The 20,338-nt window shown below is 46.1% G+C and overlaps 1 protein-coding gene across 1 annotated transcript in view; it reads left to right on the top strand.

Moving 5' to 3' along the window:
* The window catches only part of LOC135874973 (cryptochrome DASH-like), a 30,471-nt gene extending 10,366 nt beyond the window's left edge, over positions 1–20,105 (top strand). The window contains exons 8-14 of the mRNA XM_065399933.1: positions 1,985–2,074; positions 4,084–4,163; positions 5,003–5,062; positions 6,673–6,830; positions 15,646–15,765; positions 18,374–18,550; positions 19,995–20,105. Coding sequence (XP_065256005.1) covers positions 1,985–2,074; positions 4,084–4,163; positions 5,003–5,062; positions 6,673–6,830; positions 15,646–15,765; positions 18,374–18,550; positions 19,995–20,105 — 796 coding nt within the window. The remainder of the gene's footprint in view (positions 1–1,984; positions 2,075–4,083; positions 4,164–5,002; positions 5,063–6,672; positions 6,831–15,645; positions 15,766–18,373; positions 18,551–19,994) is intronic.
* Positions 20,106–20,338: the final 233 nt, after the last annotated feature.

Below are 20,338 nucleotides of genomic sequence, written 5' to 3'. Positions count from 1 at the left end.
GGGCAGTGCCCGCTGCACTGAAAGCTGGGATCAAGCATGGAAGTCAGGCCGAGGCCATCTTCAACTGGCCAGATCTGCTGGGTTTATGGCCACCCTGCACTGCAGAAGTGGTGCAAAACAACCAGAGGACATTAGAGTATCTGATCTGTGTGTGGTTTTTTTTTTTTTTTAAGACATGATACTTTTTTTATGTAGGGACCATAAGCCTGATCCTGGGAGGTACTGAGTTAGCTCCAGATTTACACTGCGTAACAGAGCCAAATTTGTCCTAATGTTTACGGGGCCTTGAGGGGAGCGTGTTAAGTATTTGATCAATTAGCAAACAGTCAGGTACAGGATCACTCTGTATTAAAGACTCCCATTTCCCTGACTGAACTGCAATCAAAGCATTTTTTTTCTAGGAACATTCTTGTGTTTTATTAAAATCTAGAGAGGCAAGGTGGGTGAGGTAATGGTTTTCATTGGACCAACTTCTGTTGGTGAAAGAAACAAGATTTCAAGCTTACTCTCTCTAATATCCTAGGACCAAACCAGCTACAACCGCACTGCACATAACAATGGAAGCTATTAAAATCTGGTATTTCTCCTTTTCAAATTGGGAGCTATATTACATCTGTGAAGACTGGTGCCACCTAGTGGCACTTTAATGGGCCACTGCTTTGTAACATTAAATTAGGCTTGAATAAAGACTGGGAGTGGATGGGTCATTACACAAAGTAAAAACTATTTCCCCATGCTAATTTTTCCCCCCTACTGTTACTCACACCTTCTTGTCAACTGTTGGAAATGGGCCATCCTGATTATCACTACAAACGGTTTTTTTTCTCCTGTTGATAATAGACCACCTTAATTGATTAGTCTTGTTAGAGTTGGTATGGCAACACCCATTTTTTCATGTTCTCTGTGTATATATATCTTCCTACTGTATCTTCCACTGCATGCATCCGATGAAGTGGGTTTTAGCCCACGAAAGCTTACGCCCAAATAAATGTGTTAGTCTCTAAGGTGCCACAAGGACTCCTCTTTCTTTTCACTTTGTAACAGGACGTTGTTTGCATGAATTCTTATTTATTTTTGGTAGCGTCCGCAAGGAGCTAAGCGCTTTCCAAACAGAATAAGGATGGTCCATGTGCTGAGGTGCTCACACTGTACTATCTGCTCCAGAGCAACATCAGTCACCTCTCTGTGTATGTAAGAGCTGTGGGATGGCGTTTGGAGGATAAAATTATAATGATCAAATAGAATTCCAGCCAGTCACATTTTCCTGCAGCTACCAATTGACTTTGCAGATAGAAATATTGAGCTGGTCAAAAACTTGGGAAAACTTTTTGGAAAATTTCTCCATATTTTTTCAAAATTCATCAACTTGTTAAACATTTCCACTAGCTCCACTGACTGCCCAGTCAAGATGCATTCAAATAAAATTCATATAAAGTCAAGGCAAAAGCACTTCTCAAATCCTTGTGGTTTTCACCTTTGTGTCCAGAATCAGCGTGGCCATATAAGTACCATAGATAGACTTGTATTCAAAGGAGGGTTTTCCAATGGCTAGAACAGAGGACTGGGAATTTGACGTTCTGGGTTCCATTTCTGGTTTTGTCACTGACTCACTAGTTAAATCACTAAACCACTGATTAATTTGGGCAAGTCACCCAGGGCAAAATTTTCAAACTTACCTGTCTAAAGTTATCCATTTAGGTACTCAATGACTCCCATCACTGTGGAATCATAGAGATGAATGAGTTTCTCCCTGTGAAGGAGGGATTATCACGCCCACTGTGAAGCTGAGTCAAAGAGAGATTGCATGACTTGACCAAGGTCATTCAGGGAGTCAGTGGCAGAAATGGGAACTGAACAAAGGTGTCCTGAGTTCTAGTCCAGCATCTTAACCACAAGGCAATCCTTCCTTTCTCTTTGTATGTGCCTAAAGATCTCATTCCCTTGTAATGTTCCGGCTTTTTAAATGTTTTCCTTGTGTTTACAGGCTGGCGTTAGGTTGTATTTCACCCCGATATATTTATGAGCAAATCCGGAAGTATGAAAAAGAGAGAACTGCAAATCAGAGCACATACTGGTAGGACACAAACAGTCCAGTCATGGCTTTCTTTCTTTGAAATGTACACTTTTATCTAGTTTGTAGACGGGACTATAAGAGGAAATGATTCAGGAGTCAGGACTACTGTTTTGATTAACATTAGTGCTTCCTGCACCTGTCTTCTGACTGCTGCTGGGCCTCATTTGAGCTTCTGTTTCTAATATTGGTTAGTTGGTTTTGTTAGATTGCATTGGGCACCAAGAGGCGTTGGTTGTCTTGTAAGTAGAAATGATCAACAATTATTATTATAACGAGGAAATAATGGTTGCTAATAAAAAGTAATAATTATAAAGTGCTTCTTTCATCCTTCCCAAAGATGCTGTACAAATAATGAGATAAGTAAGCCCAAACAATAATTAACAAACAAGATCATTTTGGAGCAAATGAGATTTCTCACGTCGGTAACTTGGGCAGGATTTGACCCCATATTTGAAATACGATAAAATAAAATCTGTCTGTCCTGCCTTCTTTATCAGACCTATCACCCTAGTTTCTGAGAGCCTTAACATGCAGTCTGTGGCTTCGATCCTGCAAACACTTATGCATCTGCTTAGCTATTCTACCAGGAGTAGTCCCATGGATTTCAGTGGCATTACATGCGTCTGACAAAGTGGGTATTCACCCACGAAAACTTATGCTCCAATACATCTGTTAGTTTATAAGGTGCCACAGGACTCTTTGTCGCTTTTTACAGATCCAGACTAACACGGCTACCCCTCTGATACGTGGCATTACTAACAGTCGTAAAGTTAAGTATACTCACGTGTGTTTGCAGGATCAGGGCCTAACTCTAGATGTGGTTGAGAAGACAGGAAAAAAAATATTGTGGATGTTTTAAAAAAATCTTTTTTCTATTTTTGTGATTTTAAAAAAAATGTTAGCCAGCTCTCTGGCTGGTCAAAAAACCAAAAAGCATCTACAAAATTTATTGTCAGAAATTGTCAGTGTTGTTTTTCTTTGTTGAAATTCAAAATTTGGATTCAAAATAGTTTGGTGGGTGCTTTCGTGCTGGCCAAAACTTAAAAAAAAAAAAAATGTAACAAATTTCCAAAACTCATGTGCTAGTTTTTTCCTGTTTTTTTCCAATCCTGTCTCTCGGATATCCAACAAATGTACAGCACAGATACCGTAAGGATGAACATTTCCAAGTATGTGTGAAAGGAAATGATGTAAAAGCTAAACAGATCCCAATCACTGAAATGGGTAACACTGCTGAACACAAAGCATCTGATAAGTGTGTGAGGTTTATTTTATCTTGTTTGCGTGAATGTAGTTTTCTTGTTCAGCATTTGGCACAGTGTCCTGGCCTGTAACCTAAGCCAGACTTCCAGAGAGATCTTGTGAGCAGAAACATCAGATGAGCAGAACATTCGTGACCAGCCAGGGGTTGATGCTGGTCTCAGTGTCCAGGAGCCATGGCTTATAAAACCAGCTATTTGCGCATGGCTAACAGCTGACTTTACATGCCAGGCAACTGTGAGCACCAAGGACTTGACCCTGCTAGTTAGTCAGCACTCCTGAAAGGTGCCAAGTGCCTTCAACTCCTATTGAGGTCCGTGCTTAAACACTTCCTCCTTCAGTAGAGCACTTAAGAATATGTACGTGCTTTGCCAAGTCAGGACCTCGGCACCTCCCAGAAGTGCAGTGGAGAGCAGATTGGAAGTGGTGCTGTTCAAGCCTTGGAGTGGGGTTTGGAAAGGGATCTGCAAACTCCACTCAATGAGGTCTTTTTCTATTTTAATCCTCATGATAAAAGTCAGGCCAATAGATTTTGTGCCTGGGCTGGTAACATGACCATGTTTGCAAAGCTGCCTGATTTAAAGCAAACACGGGATGTTATTAGTGACTGCCATTAGGTAAGCAGTGGGTGAACTCCTGGCTCGTTTGAAGTCAATGGCAAAGCCCCCATTGATTTCAGCGGGGTCAGGATTTCACCCAGTATTTATATTGATCAAAGGCAAAATGGTGACATGGCTGATGTGTTTTAGGGTCATATTCGAACTCCTGTGGAGGGATTACTTCCGATTTGTGGCCCTGAAATACGGGACAAGGATTTTCTTACTGAAAGGTGAGTTTAAGTAGCACGCTTTGAAGGTGTGTTGATTTCAATTTCCATTCACGTTGCCATTTAATAGCCTTGGTGATATCAAAGGGGTTTTATGATCCGATTGTTTGGACCGCGGGCCTTACATAGGCAACTGACCTTGTCTTCCACTTAGGGAAGTTATTATTATTGTTCTAGCACCTAGAGGCCCAAACTGAAATGGACATCCCATTGTGCTAGGTGCTGTACAAACACAGAGTTTCCTGCCCTGAACATCTTGCAACTCTGCCAGTTAGTTTAAACCCAACATTTAGGTTTTATTAAGTTTAAAGAATTGGTTTTACAAAGTCTACAGAATGGCATCGTGAGATTTAAAAAAATCAATATGAAGGGAAAAGAATTAGCCTAGGCATAAAGTTCCCTTGCCGTATCTGCACTCCCAGCACTGCAGCCTCATGCTAGTAAGGCAAGAGAAGCAGAGAACGACACTAATTGGCGGGTTTTCTTTGTCCGTGCCGAGAGAAAAGCAAATAGCCAACGAAGCACAGAGTACAAAGGGAATCTGATTTTTTAAATTTTTCAGTTGAAATAATCTAGGTCTTGATCTTGCTCCCCTAGCCAACGATCCCATTGGGTTCAAGGGAGCAGGAGCAGGCCCAGAAAGTATTTATAACAGGAATTTTGCTTTCGACTCTAATTTGTAATCACTGTGGGTCCCTGAAGATCACCAGGAGAGCTGCTGGGCTGGCCTGATCCCAAACTGTAGTGGCTACTACGGCTTCTCATGTTGTCATTGTGGCTTTGTTTATTCCTTATGCATGTCAATGCTGGTGTTCCTGACACTTAGTTCATTTCCCCAACAGGACTGCAGGATAAAGAGGTGCCTTGGAAGAAAGATCCCAAGCTATTTGATGCTTGGAAAGGTCAGTCGAAACTGTGGGCCAGGGTCTGATCGCAGTTATGTGGGTGTCAGTCCTGAGGGAAGTCAGCCGAGATTTACACTGGTGTAATGCAGAGCAGAATCAGGCTCTGTAACTTAGACTCTGTTTAGCAATAAAGAGCCTTATCTTGACTTCAGTGTGAGTGGAGGATAGCTAGCAGCACTCTGCAGCCACTGAGCACCTCCCAGGCCCAGGCCCAAGGTCCTAGATGCTAAAGGCCAAGTTCTGCCCTTGGAGGTATATGCACAGGTAAATGCAATGCATTTTAGTTAGATAGATCGAACCAGAGAGGAAACGATTAGGCCCCCATAGTCCTCTCTGCTTGCCCAGAAGGCAGCCTGCACCTGCTGACTGTGACTGGGGGAGTGTAAGAAAAGCTCCCAGAAACCCCTCATGGTGTGCTGGGGTATCCATGCTGATCCCTGGGTTCCTCACTCTGCCTGCATCCTCCCCTGAGGGCATTCAGAGGTGTGGAGCAGGACATTGCAGGAGTTATCCAAACCAGAGTCAGCCAGGGGATGCTGCTGCATAGAGCTGCTTCCCTCCCTGATCACCCACGCCCAGTGGTGTGGTGTCTGTGGGGAGGACGTTCGGTAGGCTTGAGAGAGAAGATGCTAGCTATGGGCCGTTGTATCAAGATTTCCTTTACTTTCATCACCTCTGAGTAGGGGGATGATACGACTCATTGATTCTCCTTCAGCTCAAGTGAGAGAAGCCTGTCTTATCAGAGCTGCAGTTCTGCCCTTATGGAAAAGTCCTATAGAATTTCATAGACCCCGATAACCTCTCCATGTTTTTAATCTTTCCTGTAGAGTTTAATATTATGTACTAATATGCCAGCTATAGATTTCTATAGGAAAGTGAACAAACCTATAAAATAGATCTATTCCGCCCTTAAATTCTATAGGCCTTTAGGATCCTTTCTTTTCTTTTAGTAAAATTTTTTTTGTCATTACCGTACATGAATAGAAAATATAATCATTCAGATTGATCAGTCATCCTTTCACGACTTAAAATCTATGAACTCATGAACTTATACCAATGTTTGTCCTTCTTAACATTAACCTAATAAATTCACATTTCCACACAAGCAGAATAAATTGTATCCATTACTATAAAAGAATTTCCATATATCTCTCCTACTAACACCACCTGATTTAACTTGCAAATATATAACCAGCTGCCTTATATGTCCCTTCATACTGTTACCTTTAAAAGACGCATCTGTGTTTGCTCAATCTCATTGTTTTCTCTTTATTTTTCCCAAATTGAAAACATGGTGACTATACGCTGTAAGTTCTGATTGAACCTGGTATAAGACTATCCATCATTTTCTCCATCATAACGATTTCCCATTCCAAGGCTCCTTTCTACAGAGCCCTATTTAATTTTTATAGAAATCTACTGTTATCATCTCTATTAAATTGTATGGGGTTGTTCCATATAAGAGGGTTCTATCCCTCATGTTACACATGGGTTTGGATCCTACTCACTTGATCCAAGTAGCTATCCATATATATGCAGCTGCAGATTGACTACAATTGAAAGAGTAAAGATCCTGCATCCCCGCTCTTTGTCTCTTGTCCCGGCAGAAGGAAGAACGGGGGTTCCTTTTGTAGATGCCAACATGAGAGAGCTAGCAGCGACGGGCTTCATGTCCAACAGAGGGCGCCAGAACGTTGCCAGCTTTCTCACCAAGGACCTGGGGTTGGACTGGAGGATGGGGGCAGAGTGGTTTGAGTACCTGCTGGTAAGACCAAACTCAGTGTGCGATTGGGGTGGTTTGATGTTCTCTTTGCAGGTGGCTGACAACAGGCCACCTTGCACGGGCCTTAAAGGAACAGAACTCTCTTTGAGTTCAATACCAGCTTTGCTCGAAGAAGGATCAGATAATTTAGTCCGCTCTTTTTAGGGCACTCTTGGTATACGATTCAAGGACTTCGGTAAGGAAAGGGTATGTTGCCCATAGTGATGGTAAGGCTGCCATCAACTGAGATGTAGCTCTGATGCCTGCAGTGAGAATTTAGATCTTCTAATGTAATGAGAGAGGGAAGGTGGCCTTGTGGATAAGGCACTGGATCGGGACTCAGGAGAGCTGAGTTCAGTTTGTGACTATACCACAGACTCCCTGCGTGACCACGGGCAAGTCACCTGGGGCCTGATTGTCAGGAGGGCTGAGCACCCAGAGCTCCAGATGAAGTCAATGGGAGCTGCGAATGCTCAGTGCTTCTGAAAAATCAGGCTCCGACCTCAGTTCCCCCTGTAACAGGGGGATGATACTTCCTTTCTCCCATCTTGTGTCTGTCTTGTCTAATGAGATTGCAGGCTCTACAGGGCACGGACTGTCATTCACTATGTGTTTGTTCAGCATCTGGCATAACAGGGCTCTGATCTTGGTTGGGGCCTCACAAGATAAATAATAGTGTAGAAAATGTTGTCTTATGTTACTGTCGGAGAAAAACAGAGTTCTCACTCTTTTGGTTGGGTGCAGCAAATCAGATACTTTATTATCTCTAGCAATTGCGTGGATGGAGAGAGCTGAACAGGTCTCTCAACAGGTAAACAATTACAGCAAGCATTTATACCTTTGTTACAGACAATAATGAGCAACCGCTGCATTTTGTTTATACATAGGTCATCCTGATAACTTATTTTTCTCACTTATTTAGACTCTAGTCTACATTCCATCTTATCTACACAAGGTCGCAACAACTTCTCACACAGTTCTTTCCCACTCGCCTCACACAATCCTCGCTTCTACAAATCTCGCGTTATTAGGGTTACAGCTAGCCTGTTCTTGCTCACAGCTAGTCTGTTTGCATTGACATCCCCTTCAAATCCCTGTCAGTTCTTTCTCTACTTCCACATTACCTTATAAAAGCCCCTGAGAGGGAAAGATTAGACAAGGTAGCTAGTCTTAGGGGCTGATCCTGCAAACAATCACTGCCAGCCAGGCATAGTCTTGTAGAATCAGTGGGAAACTCAAAGTAGTAGGCATTATGCCTGGTCACGTTTGTGGTATCATGGACCTTCATGTTTGACGTAAACAAAATGACATTCATAGTCAGAGGCAGGAAGGTGACTTTCTTTTAATTCACTCGCTGTTTAATAGGAGCTTTTGCTTCTCTCAGTCAGCTCCCCCAGAATGAAATCCTTCACTAGTTTTATTGAACTGAGGCTTTTCTACTTTATCTGGTCCTCCTCTGCTCTTCCCTGACCCGGAGCTTGGCAGCTGCTGTAAACCGTTCAGTTGGGAAGGTGGTTTTTCACCTCGGCTTTGGTTGTTTCTGGATAAAAAGTGCCTAAGCCCCACCACACAGTCGTATCTGTCTGTGCTGGGCTCATCACCGTGAGACGGAATCTGAGACTGTGAAGTAAACCTCACCCCTGGGGGCTCCTAGGTGCTACAATAATACAGGTAAATAACTATGTTTTATTAGGGCCTGATCTAAAGCTCACTGAAGTCAATGGACAGACTCTCTCTGAATGCAGTGGGCTTTGGGTTAGGCCCTTAGAGAGCACCGGTGCATTAATGCCTATGATTAAAAACACTAACAGTGGGGCGATAGTAATTTCCTCTAACCAAACCCCCAGTGGAGTGATCGAAGGTTTGTATCTTCTCTGAGATTGTCAGGACATCCCATGGGGAGCTAGTGAGCCACACAGTCACACTGCAACACATTGCCATTTTAACACATCACTGCTCCATAGACATTACAATGTGCAAGGAAAGTGTTTGCAGTTGTGATTTGCTCACATTGACTCACTGTTGGAATTTACTTGGTGACTTTTTTGTGAGTTATTCCCCCCCTCCTTGAGTGAAGTTAATGAGAGTTGCACCCACATAATCAAGAGCAGAACCTGCCCTTCGTATATTTGTCTCGCTTCCCCATTGCTGACATGCAGCCACCTCTGGGGTGGAAAACAGCAGCTGTTCTATGCCAGCAATGATGCATGTCAGGTGGGAAAGTGAATACCCTCTGCAGCTGAATCCACTGAAGGGATGTTAAGTAAGCAGGCATCACTGCAGTTACCCATGTGGGAATTTAGCCAGAACCCTGCCACACTTGAGCAAACTTTAAAAAAATAAAATGTTAACAATGGTCTGATTTGTTTAGGCCAATTTCTAGGGACAGGAGCCAGATCCTCAAAGGTAGTTAGGTGCCTAAATATGTTTGAGGATCCAGGCGAAAGGCACCAGAGAAATAGAATAAGCATGTATTTTTGGCAGGTTAACTTGATGTTAGTCTAGTGGTCCATATTGAAAACTCTGGCTACTGAAGTCTTCTAGACAGAGAAAAGGCAATGGCTGTGTAATGAGGCCTACTGGCCCTTTAAGAGCACAGGGAGGCCAGAACAGCCCATTCCAGGTAGCTGGAATGAACAAAGGTCCAGGAAATGGCCTTGTAGTGGAAGAGAGGACCTGGTCCTGGAGAATTATAGTTGGAGGGGGGGAAAAACCCAGGGCATTGTCCCTTTAAGGGCCCTGGACCAGGAGCCCTGTAGAGTAAAGGGGAAGGGCTCCCTTCTCTCCAGCCAATCGAGAGGCACTCTCTGTAGGTGGGCAGTGTATAGACACCCTTCTCCCTCAGCACAGGGGATTTTTTCCCGTGGGTGCTCCAGCCCTGGAGCACCCACGGAGTCGGTGCCTATGGCTCCTGGTAGAAATGACTAGAGGGTGACTGTGAAGGACAGATGCTGGCAGCTCTGTGTGGGTGGCAGAAAGTCAGTGTGAACTCTCTGGTTGCAATGCTGAGTTTAGTTTTTGATGTTAAGGACTGTGTGGAACGGTTTGTGGTCATTAAGTCAGCCCCAAGGGTGGCTCTCCTCAGAAGAGAGACTGTGGAGCTCGTGAGGGGCCCTGAAGAGAGAGATCAGAGGGAGGGTGCTGCAGGGGGACCGCTGTCCATGAGGGGGTTTGCAGTAAGAGGCAGCCATGCCAGGCGGTATTGTCAGCTTCCAGCCAGGGCCGGCTCCAGCATTTCTGCCGCCCCAAGCAAAAAAAAAAAAAAAAAAAAAGCCGCGATTGGCGGCGGCAGTTCAGCGGCAGGTCCTTCGCTCCTAGAGAGAGTGAGGGACCTGCCGCCCCCGAATTGCCGCAGGTGCTGCCCCTCTCCCTTGGCCGCCCCAAGCACCTGCTTGTTAAGCTGGTGCCTGGAGCCGGCCCTGCTTCCAGCTACTCCACCTTCCCCTGAAGGCATTAGCCCATTCTAGTGAATCCTTGGCATCCCTGCATAAGGGTGGTGACTAAAAGCCAACCCCCAGATACCACCAAACAGTCATGAAAACTGTTTAACTGCATGTGCCTCCCTCCCCCCCAGTCATTTCGTGGTACGCTTCCCTTCGACTCTCACCCATCCTCCAGGGGCATTGCTAAGAGCACAGTTTCACTTCGGTAGCAGTGTCTCTTATCTACATTTTTTCTCACCAAGCTGAGTTATGAAATCTGGGGCTGGGGAGCTGCTGATCTAATATGTGCTGGTTTTGGCCCCAGAAGTTAATGGCACGGACGTGGGGGGAAAAAAAAAAAGAAGTGAGTTCTAATGTCATCCTTCCTTTCCCACCCCGCCATCATGTATCTGGCCTGTCGGCGGTAGCGTGGTTGCTGCTAGCCAGGGCAGAGTGTGGCTGGTATCTTACAAAGCTAAGTCATGGCTTCCAGGCCTGTCGTCTACAGATGAAGAAGGCCTTTACTAACTAATGCAGCAACTTTGTGCTTGCTTGGTGCTGGCCCCCACAATGCCGTTGGCTTCACAGTGACTTACAGGAAGCTTGAAGCTACAGTAGACACAAGCTTGGCTGCAGCCTAAATTTCCATGGTTCACTTCAGGCTTGTAACACTCACAGCGCCTTGAGCTGTGAGGCTGGGCTGGGCCAGTACTTGGATGGGAACTCTGCACAAAGCGGGGTTGGTGATTCAGTTTGGTGACATTTTTGTCCTGTAAGTCAATGCTGACCCGGTGTCCCGGATGCACCCTCTTTCAGATGAGCCTAAAAACCCATGTCCTGAAGCCAAGCAAATGGCACTAAAAGCACTGGTGCTTTTTGAAAAAGGAGCAGTGTTAGCCTTAGTGTCCTGGACAAATTGCAGTTTGAATAACTACAGTCTGCAAAAATTCCTGCTGCAGTTTCAGGATATATATGGCATTCTGGCATTCTTCACTGCAGTGGAAAATGGGGACTGTAGTTTCATTATCCCCCAGGGTGGCTGCATTTCAGTGATGGATGAAGTGATCCTTGTATGCAATGTGCGAATTACGTGATGCATTTTGGGATCCTTTACTATGAAAGGTGTAGGATAACTAATTTCCCACACCCACACACAGCTTGTGGTCAGAACTGTACTGTGCATAAATCATGGAATGAATAACCATAATAATAGTTGATGATATCTGGCACTCGGTAGTGCCTTTCATTGGGGGCTCTCAAATCACTTTATGAGGGTGGGTAAGTCCCGGCATCCCCATTTTACAGAGGGAGAAGTCAGATGCAGAGAGGATGAGTTACTCACCCAAAGCCTCACAGTGAGTGAGTAGGAGAAAGGTGAATAGAACTCAGGAGTCCTGGCTTCTATGCCCTACTATAAGCGCTAGATAGCATTGGCTCCCTTCAATAGAAACTTGATTTGTTTAGCATTCAAATCTTGTGGAGAACAGAGGATTCTAGCATCTTGCCCTGAAAGGACAGGGGGTCTGGAATGAACCATCCTAGGAAGGAGATTTATGGGTTACTTGTCTTTATTTATATAGATAATGTGCCCCAAGGAACAAATTTTGCAACCCCTCCCAGCTTGGTATCATCCACAAGCTTGCGTCTGATGAAGTGGGCATTCACCCACGAAAGCTTATGCTGCAATACTTCTGTTAGTCTTAAAGGTGCCACAGGACCCTCTGAAGCTTTATAAATGTAGTCTCAATGCCATTCTCAAAATCACTTACGAAGATACTGAATAGAACTGGACCCAGGCCAGATCCCTGCAGGACCCGACTCAATATGCTCTTCCAGCTTGACTGCGAACCATTGATAATTACTACCTGAGTACGGTTTTCCAACCAGTTGTGCACACATCTTATCTTATAGTAGGTTTGTCTAATATGTATTTCCCTAGTTTGTTTATGAGAAGGTCATGTGAGACAACATCAAAAGCCTTACTAAAGTTGAGATACATGACATTTACTGCTTCCCCCTATCCACAAGGCTTTTTACCCTGTCAAAGAAAGATATTAGGTTGGTTTGACATGATTTGTTCTTGAGAAATTTATGCTGATTGTTACTTATCTCTGGTTTCAGAGTAGCAGCCGTGTTAGTCTTTATCCGCAAAAATAACAGGAGTACTTGTGGCACCTTAGAGACTAACAAATTTATTAGAGCATAAGCTTTCGTGGGCTACAACCCACTTCCGAAGAAGTGGGTTGTAGCCCACGAAAGCTTATGCTCTAATAAATTTGTTAGTCTCTAAGGTGCCACAAGTACTCCTGTTATTTTTACTTATCTCTAAGAGTCCTGTGCAGATACAAAATTTGTATCCACATGCGGTCTGCAAAAATGGTCTGTGGATATTGCGGCTATTAAGCAGATATCCACAGATTTGCAGGACTCTAGATACAAAATTTCCATCTGCATCCAATCCGCAATCCGCAAAAATGGTCCCTGGATATCCGCATCTGTGGATATAAAGCAGATATCTGCAGATTTGCAGGGCTCTGCTTATCTCCTTATTTTCTAGGTGCTTACAAACTGATTGTTTGATTATTTGCTCCATTATCTTAAGCTGACCGGTCTATAATTCCCTGGATTGTCCTTATTCCCCTTTTTATAGATAAGGATGATGTTTTCCCTTTTCCAGTCCTCTAAGATCTTTCCTGTCCTTCACAAGTTCTCAAAGATAATCGCTAATGGCTCAGAGAGCTCTTCAGCCAGTTCCTTAAGTATTTTAGGATGTTTTTCATCAGGACCTGTCAACTGGAAGACATTTAACATGTCTAAGTACTTCTTAACTTGTTCTTTCCCTAATTTAGCCTTGTATCCTTCCCCACTTACACTGATGTTCACTCTGTTAGTCGTCCGATCACTGCTAACCGTTCTTTTGAAAATTGAAACAAAAATGGCATTTACTGCTTTGGCCATTGCTGCATTTTCTGTTATTGTCTTTCCTTCTTTATTGAGTAATGGGCCTACCCTGTCCTTGGTCTTCCTCTTGCTTCTAATGTATTTGTGGAATGTTTTCTGGTTGCCCTTTATGTCCCCACCTAGCTTAATCTTGTTTTGAGCCATGGGCTTTTTAATTTTGTCCCTACGTGCTTTTTTTTTATATTCATCCTTAGCAATTTGACCTAGTTCCACCTTTTGTGTGACTTTTTAAAGTTTCCCGTCTTTGAAGATCTCCTGGTGAAACCAGTGTGCTCTCTTACCATACTAGGTATCTCTCCTACACATTGGGATAGTTTGCTCTTGTGCCCTTAATAAAGTCTCTTTAAAAACCTGCCAACTCTCCTGAACTCTTTTTCCCACGGGAGCTTACCTACCAATTCTCTGAGTTTGCTATCGTCTGCCTTCTTGAAGTCCATCATCTTTATTCTGCTGGTTTTCCTCCTGCCATTCCTTAGAATCATGAACTCTGTGATTTCATGACGGCTTTCACCCAAGCTGCCTTCCACCTTCAGATTCTCAACCAGGTCCTCCCTGTTTCTCAGAATCAAATCTAGAACCGCCTCTCCCCTAGTCACTTTCTCCTCCTTCTGTAATAAAAAGCTGTCTCCGGTGCATTCCAAGAACTTGTTGGCTAATCTGTGCCCTGCTGTATTTTTCCAATGGATGTCTGGGTAGTTGAAATCTCCTATCACTACCAAGTCCTGGGCTTTGGATGGTTTTGTTAGTTGTTTAAAAAAGCCTCATCCACTACTTCTTCCTACCAGGACATCACCCTTGTGGTTTTACCCCTTTTTATCCTTACCCAGAGACTTTTAACAGGTCTGCAGATGTGCAGAGCAGGGTAACAGTTCCAGGGGTCGCCTTCCCGGCAGTGTGAGATCGACACGCCAGCCTCAGCCAAGGGAGATTCTCCCCTCCATGGTCTTGGGGGAAAGTGTCTGTTTCACCAGAGGGTGGAGGGAGAAGGGTGTCGTGCCCTGGGCTCTGGAGAGGGGATGTACATGGGGAGGGGTGTAGACGTGGCTTCTTGCAGGCAGTTTAAACCGCACCAGGGAGGTGTGGTGGGAAGCGAGGAAGACCAGGTGAATGGGGGGCTCTGGGTGTGTCCCTAGAGGACAGGGGTGATCCCAGATTGGGGACTGGATATGTTCAGGAGATCCCGGTCTATAGAGGATCCTGGGTTGGGGGTACGATGGGATCCCAGGCCATAGAGAAGATATTTCCTGAGGCGGGGGGATCCCAGGCTCTGGGGGCGGGTGTCTCAGGGGATACCGGACTCTATCCAGCGGTTCACCGTGCGGGGTTGGGGCAGGGTATGGGGGGAGGTGGGGCAGAGGCTGCCAGAGCCCCTGGGATCAGCTCACTGAACTCCGGCCCCTGCACTCGGCAATGCAGCTGCTGCAAAGTCCTGTCCCGGCCACCAGAGGGAGAAGAGCCGGGGGGAGCCGCAGCCCCAGTGCCGCCCAGGGCAGAGCGAGAGATCAGGTGCCCGGGAGCAGCCTCTCTCCAGCAGTGCTGTGGAGCGAACTGCCAGGCAACCTGGGCACTGGGTGTACCAGAGTCTGCTGGGATTGGGGGGGGCTCGGATGAGCTCTGGATTTAAATGCTGCCTAAAGGGCAGCGAGAAACGTGGTGGGTCCCGGGGGCCATTGCGCCCCCTGTGGAGCAGAGTGAGCGTGGCGCTCCCCGCTATCACTCACTGCTCTGGATGCTACCCCGCCCGCTGGCAGTGCATACTTCTGCACTGCGCAGGGTGCCCCCCCGACATGGTGCCCTGGGTGGTCTGATCGCCCCCATTGCCCGCCCCTAAGGCTGGCCCAGGCGAAATCAGTCGTTTTCCACACAGCACTTACATTTCTTTTGTTAAAAAGTGGGGGGCCATGGCCCCTTTTGCCCCCCTGGTTCCAACGCCCCAGCTAAGACTCACTTCAGGGAGGAAAACTGAGGCAGGAGTGCTAAGTGCACCATGCTTGGCCAGGAGGGAGTGCTGTGGGGCAGCCACACCCTATGACAGGGCCAATCAGTACCAGGCCTGGGCTATGTGCAGATTTTGTACTGGTGTAACTGTCATGTGGGTTGTTTTTTTTTTTTAAACCCGCAAATATTTCAAGTGGTACAACCCCTCCCACTTCCTAGTGTGGAGGCAGTTTTACTGGTATAAAGGAGCCTTACCCCAGTATAACTTGTTCCCCTTCCTATACAGGAATAGCAGTATATTCAAGCACCTTTATACTGCTATAATTGTGTCCACATTAAGGGAGGTTGTACCACTTTAACGCTACCACATAGTGTTGTGTGTAGACAAGCCCCAGATGCCAGAGCAATGGCTATCGCCACAAGATTTTCTGCCCTCTGCCCTTTTCTTTCTGAGCAGCAGACCCAGCCCTTCTTACTGGATTTCATGTGTGTTTAAGGTGGATTATGATGTCTGCAGCAATTATGGAAACTGGTTATACAGCGCTGGAATTGGAAACGATCCAAGGGAAAACAGGAAGTTTAACATGATTAAACAAGGCCTGGATTATGACAGCAACGTAAGTCTCCTGGTGAAATGTCCCGGTGCTACGTAGCTCTCTTCCTCATCTTCCCCCCCCCCCCCACTTACAGCAGGTAACAAACCAAAACTCCAGCGGTTATGGAAATGGCACATAAGGTTTTGATTTGACTTCACAGTCACCTGGGTAAGATTTTCAAAAGTGTGGACCTGCAGTTACCCTTAGAATATCAGGGTTGGAAGGGACCTCAGGAGAGCATCTAGTCCAACCCCCTGCTCAAAGCAGGACAAATCCCCAGAGTTTTTTTTTTTTTTTAACCCCAGTTCCCTAAATGGCCCCCTCAAGGATTGAGCTCACAACCCTGGGTTTAGGAGGCTAATGCTCAAACCACTGAGTTATCCCTCCCCTTTCTTGGGGCTTGACTTCAGTTGGAGCTGCCTGGGGGCTCAGCACTCTTGAAAATCAGGTCACTCATTTAGGCACCTAAATATGGATTTAGGTGCTTACCTTTAGGCTCCCAAGTGTGAAAATCGGGACTTACTCATCTGTGGATCCTATTTATTTATTTTAAAAGCAGCCAGATTAGGCTCCCTGAAACCAATGGTAATTTAGTTTGATCTTCATTCTTTAAAGAGCAACGGTTGAGTTTGCCAGAGGCAAAAGCAGGTGCAGCTACACTGAAGTCATAGGGGTATGCTGCAGTGTGTCACTGTGCCAGCGTCCCCCAGGGTATCCTATCCTATCACCGGCGTGATTATTGGCTGGAATTGTTTTTTCAGTGCTCTCTTCTCATCAACGGGGAATCCGGCAGTCTGTAATGTTGATATTTTAGCCCCAGTGCCACTTAGCCTGTCTCCTCTGAAGCACTGCTTCTCCGCTGAGTGGAGCTGCAGAGACAGAAGAGTGAAATGTGTTTAGGAGACAAATGTGCATGATGAGCTTATAACAAAAGAATAGCTAATCGTTTGCTCAAATGCTATGGAGACAGGCAGCGGTATAAAACCCTACGAAAGCGAATGCGTGTATTGAAACAGTGTTACAATCTGAGCAGTTTATAGTCAAGCGGGTGCTGAAGAAAACTAAATGCAATAAACGGCCCCAGTGGGCAGAGTAGAAGCAGCTACTCAATAGACGCTGCTGCTAGAAAAATCCCTCGGACTGCAGGCCTTTCCGAATTAGTGGTGAGGAGGGCATTCAGAGTCTGTTACCTGGCTCGGGAAGTCCGGGTCTGTGGCTGTCCCCGTTACTAGCATTGCGTTTAATGACCATTTCCCCAGGTAACTGTCATATCGTCAAGACATGGTGCAATGTGTTACTCAAACACAGGCCAGCTGCATGGGAAACACAGAAATGAATGATGGGAGGGATGGAGTTGATCACCTAACACAGTAATGCACCCAATAGTGGGTTGAAACCCACAACCGTGAGATTAAAGGACAGTTACAGTCAGTTTTCCCCTGACCTTCACCTTGTGGGGGGAAGAGGGGAGAGGGGCGATCAGTCTTCCCTTTCATACTCCTCCCACTACTAATGAACCAAAGTTTTGGAGGAGATTAACTCAGCCCCCACTCCGTTCCCCAGCTTCGTGGTGTCCTGGAGAGTCTCCCCTTCCTGCACAGTAGCAACCCCTGCTGCCTCCTGTGTCATAGCAGGGAGTGGGGCTTATTTCTGGTTTAGGGACAGAAGCTCCCAAGGACTCTAAATACCCCCAATTGAAGCTAATGGGAGGTGCACGTATTTGGCATCTCTGTAAATCAGGCCACCTACTCAGATGCCTACATATGGATTTGGGGGCCTAACAGAAGGCTCCCGGGTTTGAAAATGTTGGCCCTGACATAACAGTGCCTCCATTTTCCCACCTGAAAAATGGGGCTAATGTGCAGGGCCGGCTTTAGGCCGATTCGCCCAATTCCCCGGAATCGGGCCCCGCGCCTTAGGCGCCTTTTAAATTTTTTTTACTAACCCAAGGTCCGCTCCGGGGTCTTCGGCAGCCTCGCTCTCCTGGCTGGAGCTCCGGCCGGAGCGCGGCAGCCCCGCGACCCCGGCCGGAGCGCGGCAAGCCCCGCGGCCCCGCTCCCCTGGCTGGAGCTCCAGCCGGAGCGCTGCAAGCCCCGCGGCCCCGCTCCCCTGGCTGGAGCTCCGGCCGGAGTGCAGCAGCCCTGTGACCCCGGCCGGAGCGCGGCAAGCCCCACAGCCCCGCTCCCCTGGCCAGCAATCCGAAGTGCCGCCGAAGACTGGGAGCGCCGCCCGGTGAGTACAAGCCCCAGGAATCCCCCCCTGAAAAAACTGAAAAAACAATTCCAGCCAATAATCACGCCGGTGGGGATACCCTGGTGGGGATACCCTGGGGGACGCTGGCACGGTGACACACTGCAGCATACCCCTATGACTTCAGTGTAGCTGCACCTGCTTTTGCCTCTGGCAAACTCAACCGTTGCTCTTTAAAGAATGAAGATCAAACTAAATTACCCCGCACTTGCTAAAGCCGGCCCTGCTAATGTGTCCCCGTTTCACAGGGCTTCATTCTTTACGGTTAATAAAGTGTTTTCCCATTCTTGTTTGGAAGGCACTGTAGGAAGTCAGATTATTACATCCTGCTCTATTGGTGTGAGTGAATCCCCCTGAACACCACTGTTTCCATTTGCAGGGAGATTATGTCCGACTGTGGGTTCCGGAAATACAGTGTGTAAAGGGAGGGGAGATACACACACTCTGGGCACTGAGCAATGCAGCTCTCTCACAAGCTGGGATAGCTCTAGGGGAGACCTATCCACTGCCAGTCGTCCTGGCCCGGGAATGGAGCAGACATATCAACCAGAAGCCTGTAAGTACTATGAAGTTTCAACTGAGCTAGGGAGTTTGTTGTTTCTTGCTCTAAATATGGATATAAATTCTGCAGCTCTCTCCCATTTACACTTGAGAAATAACTAGAGAACTGGTTTAATCCACATCATTTAAAGGCTCCCTGACTGGGCACAACATTAATTTTGAATGAACACTTGATATCCATGTAACTGGAGTGTGAGCTGGATTCTATTTTATTCTGACTTGTGCATCTATCACAGCACTGCTTACTAAGTTCTGGTCAGTCTGTGCCTGTGCAACCCCATTGAAAGCCATGAAGTTTCACAGGTGTCTCTGAACGTCTAATTTGGCCTGCAGACACCTTATGATAGGTGATTGTGTATGGGGAGAAAAGAACCCAGCTTGATTCTCAGATCCCAGGAGGAGTCTGTGGGGCTGGCAGCTAGCAAGAATACCTTTTGGACTTGTAAACGGAGCACATCTGATCTGGAATAAGAGACCCATTAAACGGGACCACAGGAGGCCATTGGTACTAACATACTTTTCAGAATGGATCTGCATTTTAGAAAATGCAGCAAAACTAACAAAGGGCTCCGTTTTAGGATTGAGTGCTGCCAACTTCCATCTGCTGACCATGCTGCTGCTGTTGTGACCCAATAGCTGTATATTTCACCTCACAAGTTTTCATTACTTTGTTCCCCTCCCTATATCTCTTGTCGCAGGACAGTTTGATTCTGTAGTGTAATAAACCAAGTGCAAGGATGAAACTAGCCTTCATGTAGGGTTTGGGTACCGAGGGCCCAACTCCAAATTTCTCACTCAGGCAAAACTCATGACTTTAGTGAGATCCTTTTTCTGAGTAAGGACCTCTGGCTTTGGCTCTGAGAGTTAGAATAATCAGTTCTCTTTTATTTCAATGTGCAGTCGAGATCAGACAAGTGACTGACTGTCAATAGCTCCTTGGCTAGTGGCCCTTGTTTGTGGGGGGAGAGGGGAAGGGTGATCATTTTTCAACATGAACATTTTAATCCAATTTTTTTTACTTTTTGTAAAGTGAGATGGGAGTCACATGTTATCTCTCTCCCCCTCCTCAGCATGCTTCTAGCTATCTCAGGAACTTCTGTGCCCCTATCACCATAGTATCTGGGCACTGCACAATCACTAATGTATTTTATGTATCACAACACCCCTGTGAGGTAGGGAAGCACTACTCTACTGAGGCACAGAGTGACTTACCCAAAGTCACACAAGAAGTCTGACAGAGCAGAGAATTGAACCTGTCTCTAAGCCAGCATCCTAACCACTGGATCATCCTTCCTCTCTGCTTCTCATCTGGCTAGAGCTGCAACGTGTTACCCTTTTTTCTGATGGCTGTGAGATGTCTCGTTTGCTTTATAACATAAAAACCAGACTTTCTTTTAGCTCCGATCAATAACTTTCGCTACCCTTCTCTCAATTAACAGAACAAGAGAGACCACCCTCCGAGGGGAAGGAAAGATCCCTCCGACACGCCAAGACAACACAAGGACAGAGGGGTGGACTTTTACTTCTCTCGCAACAAAGATTTATCGTGAAGGCAGTCCCTGCACTTCTGGAGAAGTGACTGATGTGGCTGCCGGCTGAGCACTCCAACTGACAGTGGTTACTATTTATGGCCAATTTCTCTCTCGTTAATATCTAAGCAAACCAAAGGTGACATCCTGGACACATTGAAGTCAATGGAGTTTTGCCATTGACTTCAACTGGATCAAGATTTTGACCTCTAATCTTTAGGAAATGGTTCTCTTTATGAGCCAGCTGATTGGGA

This window comes from Emys orbicularis, chromosome 2 (assembly GCF_028017835.1).
Source record: "Emys orbicularis isolate rEmyOrb1 chromosome 2, rEmyOrb1.hap1, whole genome shotgun sequence".
Taxonomy (NCBI): Eukaryota; Metazoa; Chordata; order Testudines; family Emydidae; genus Emys; species Emys orbicularis.
This window is presented reverse-complemented; position numbering and strand designations above follow the sequence as displayed.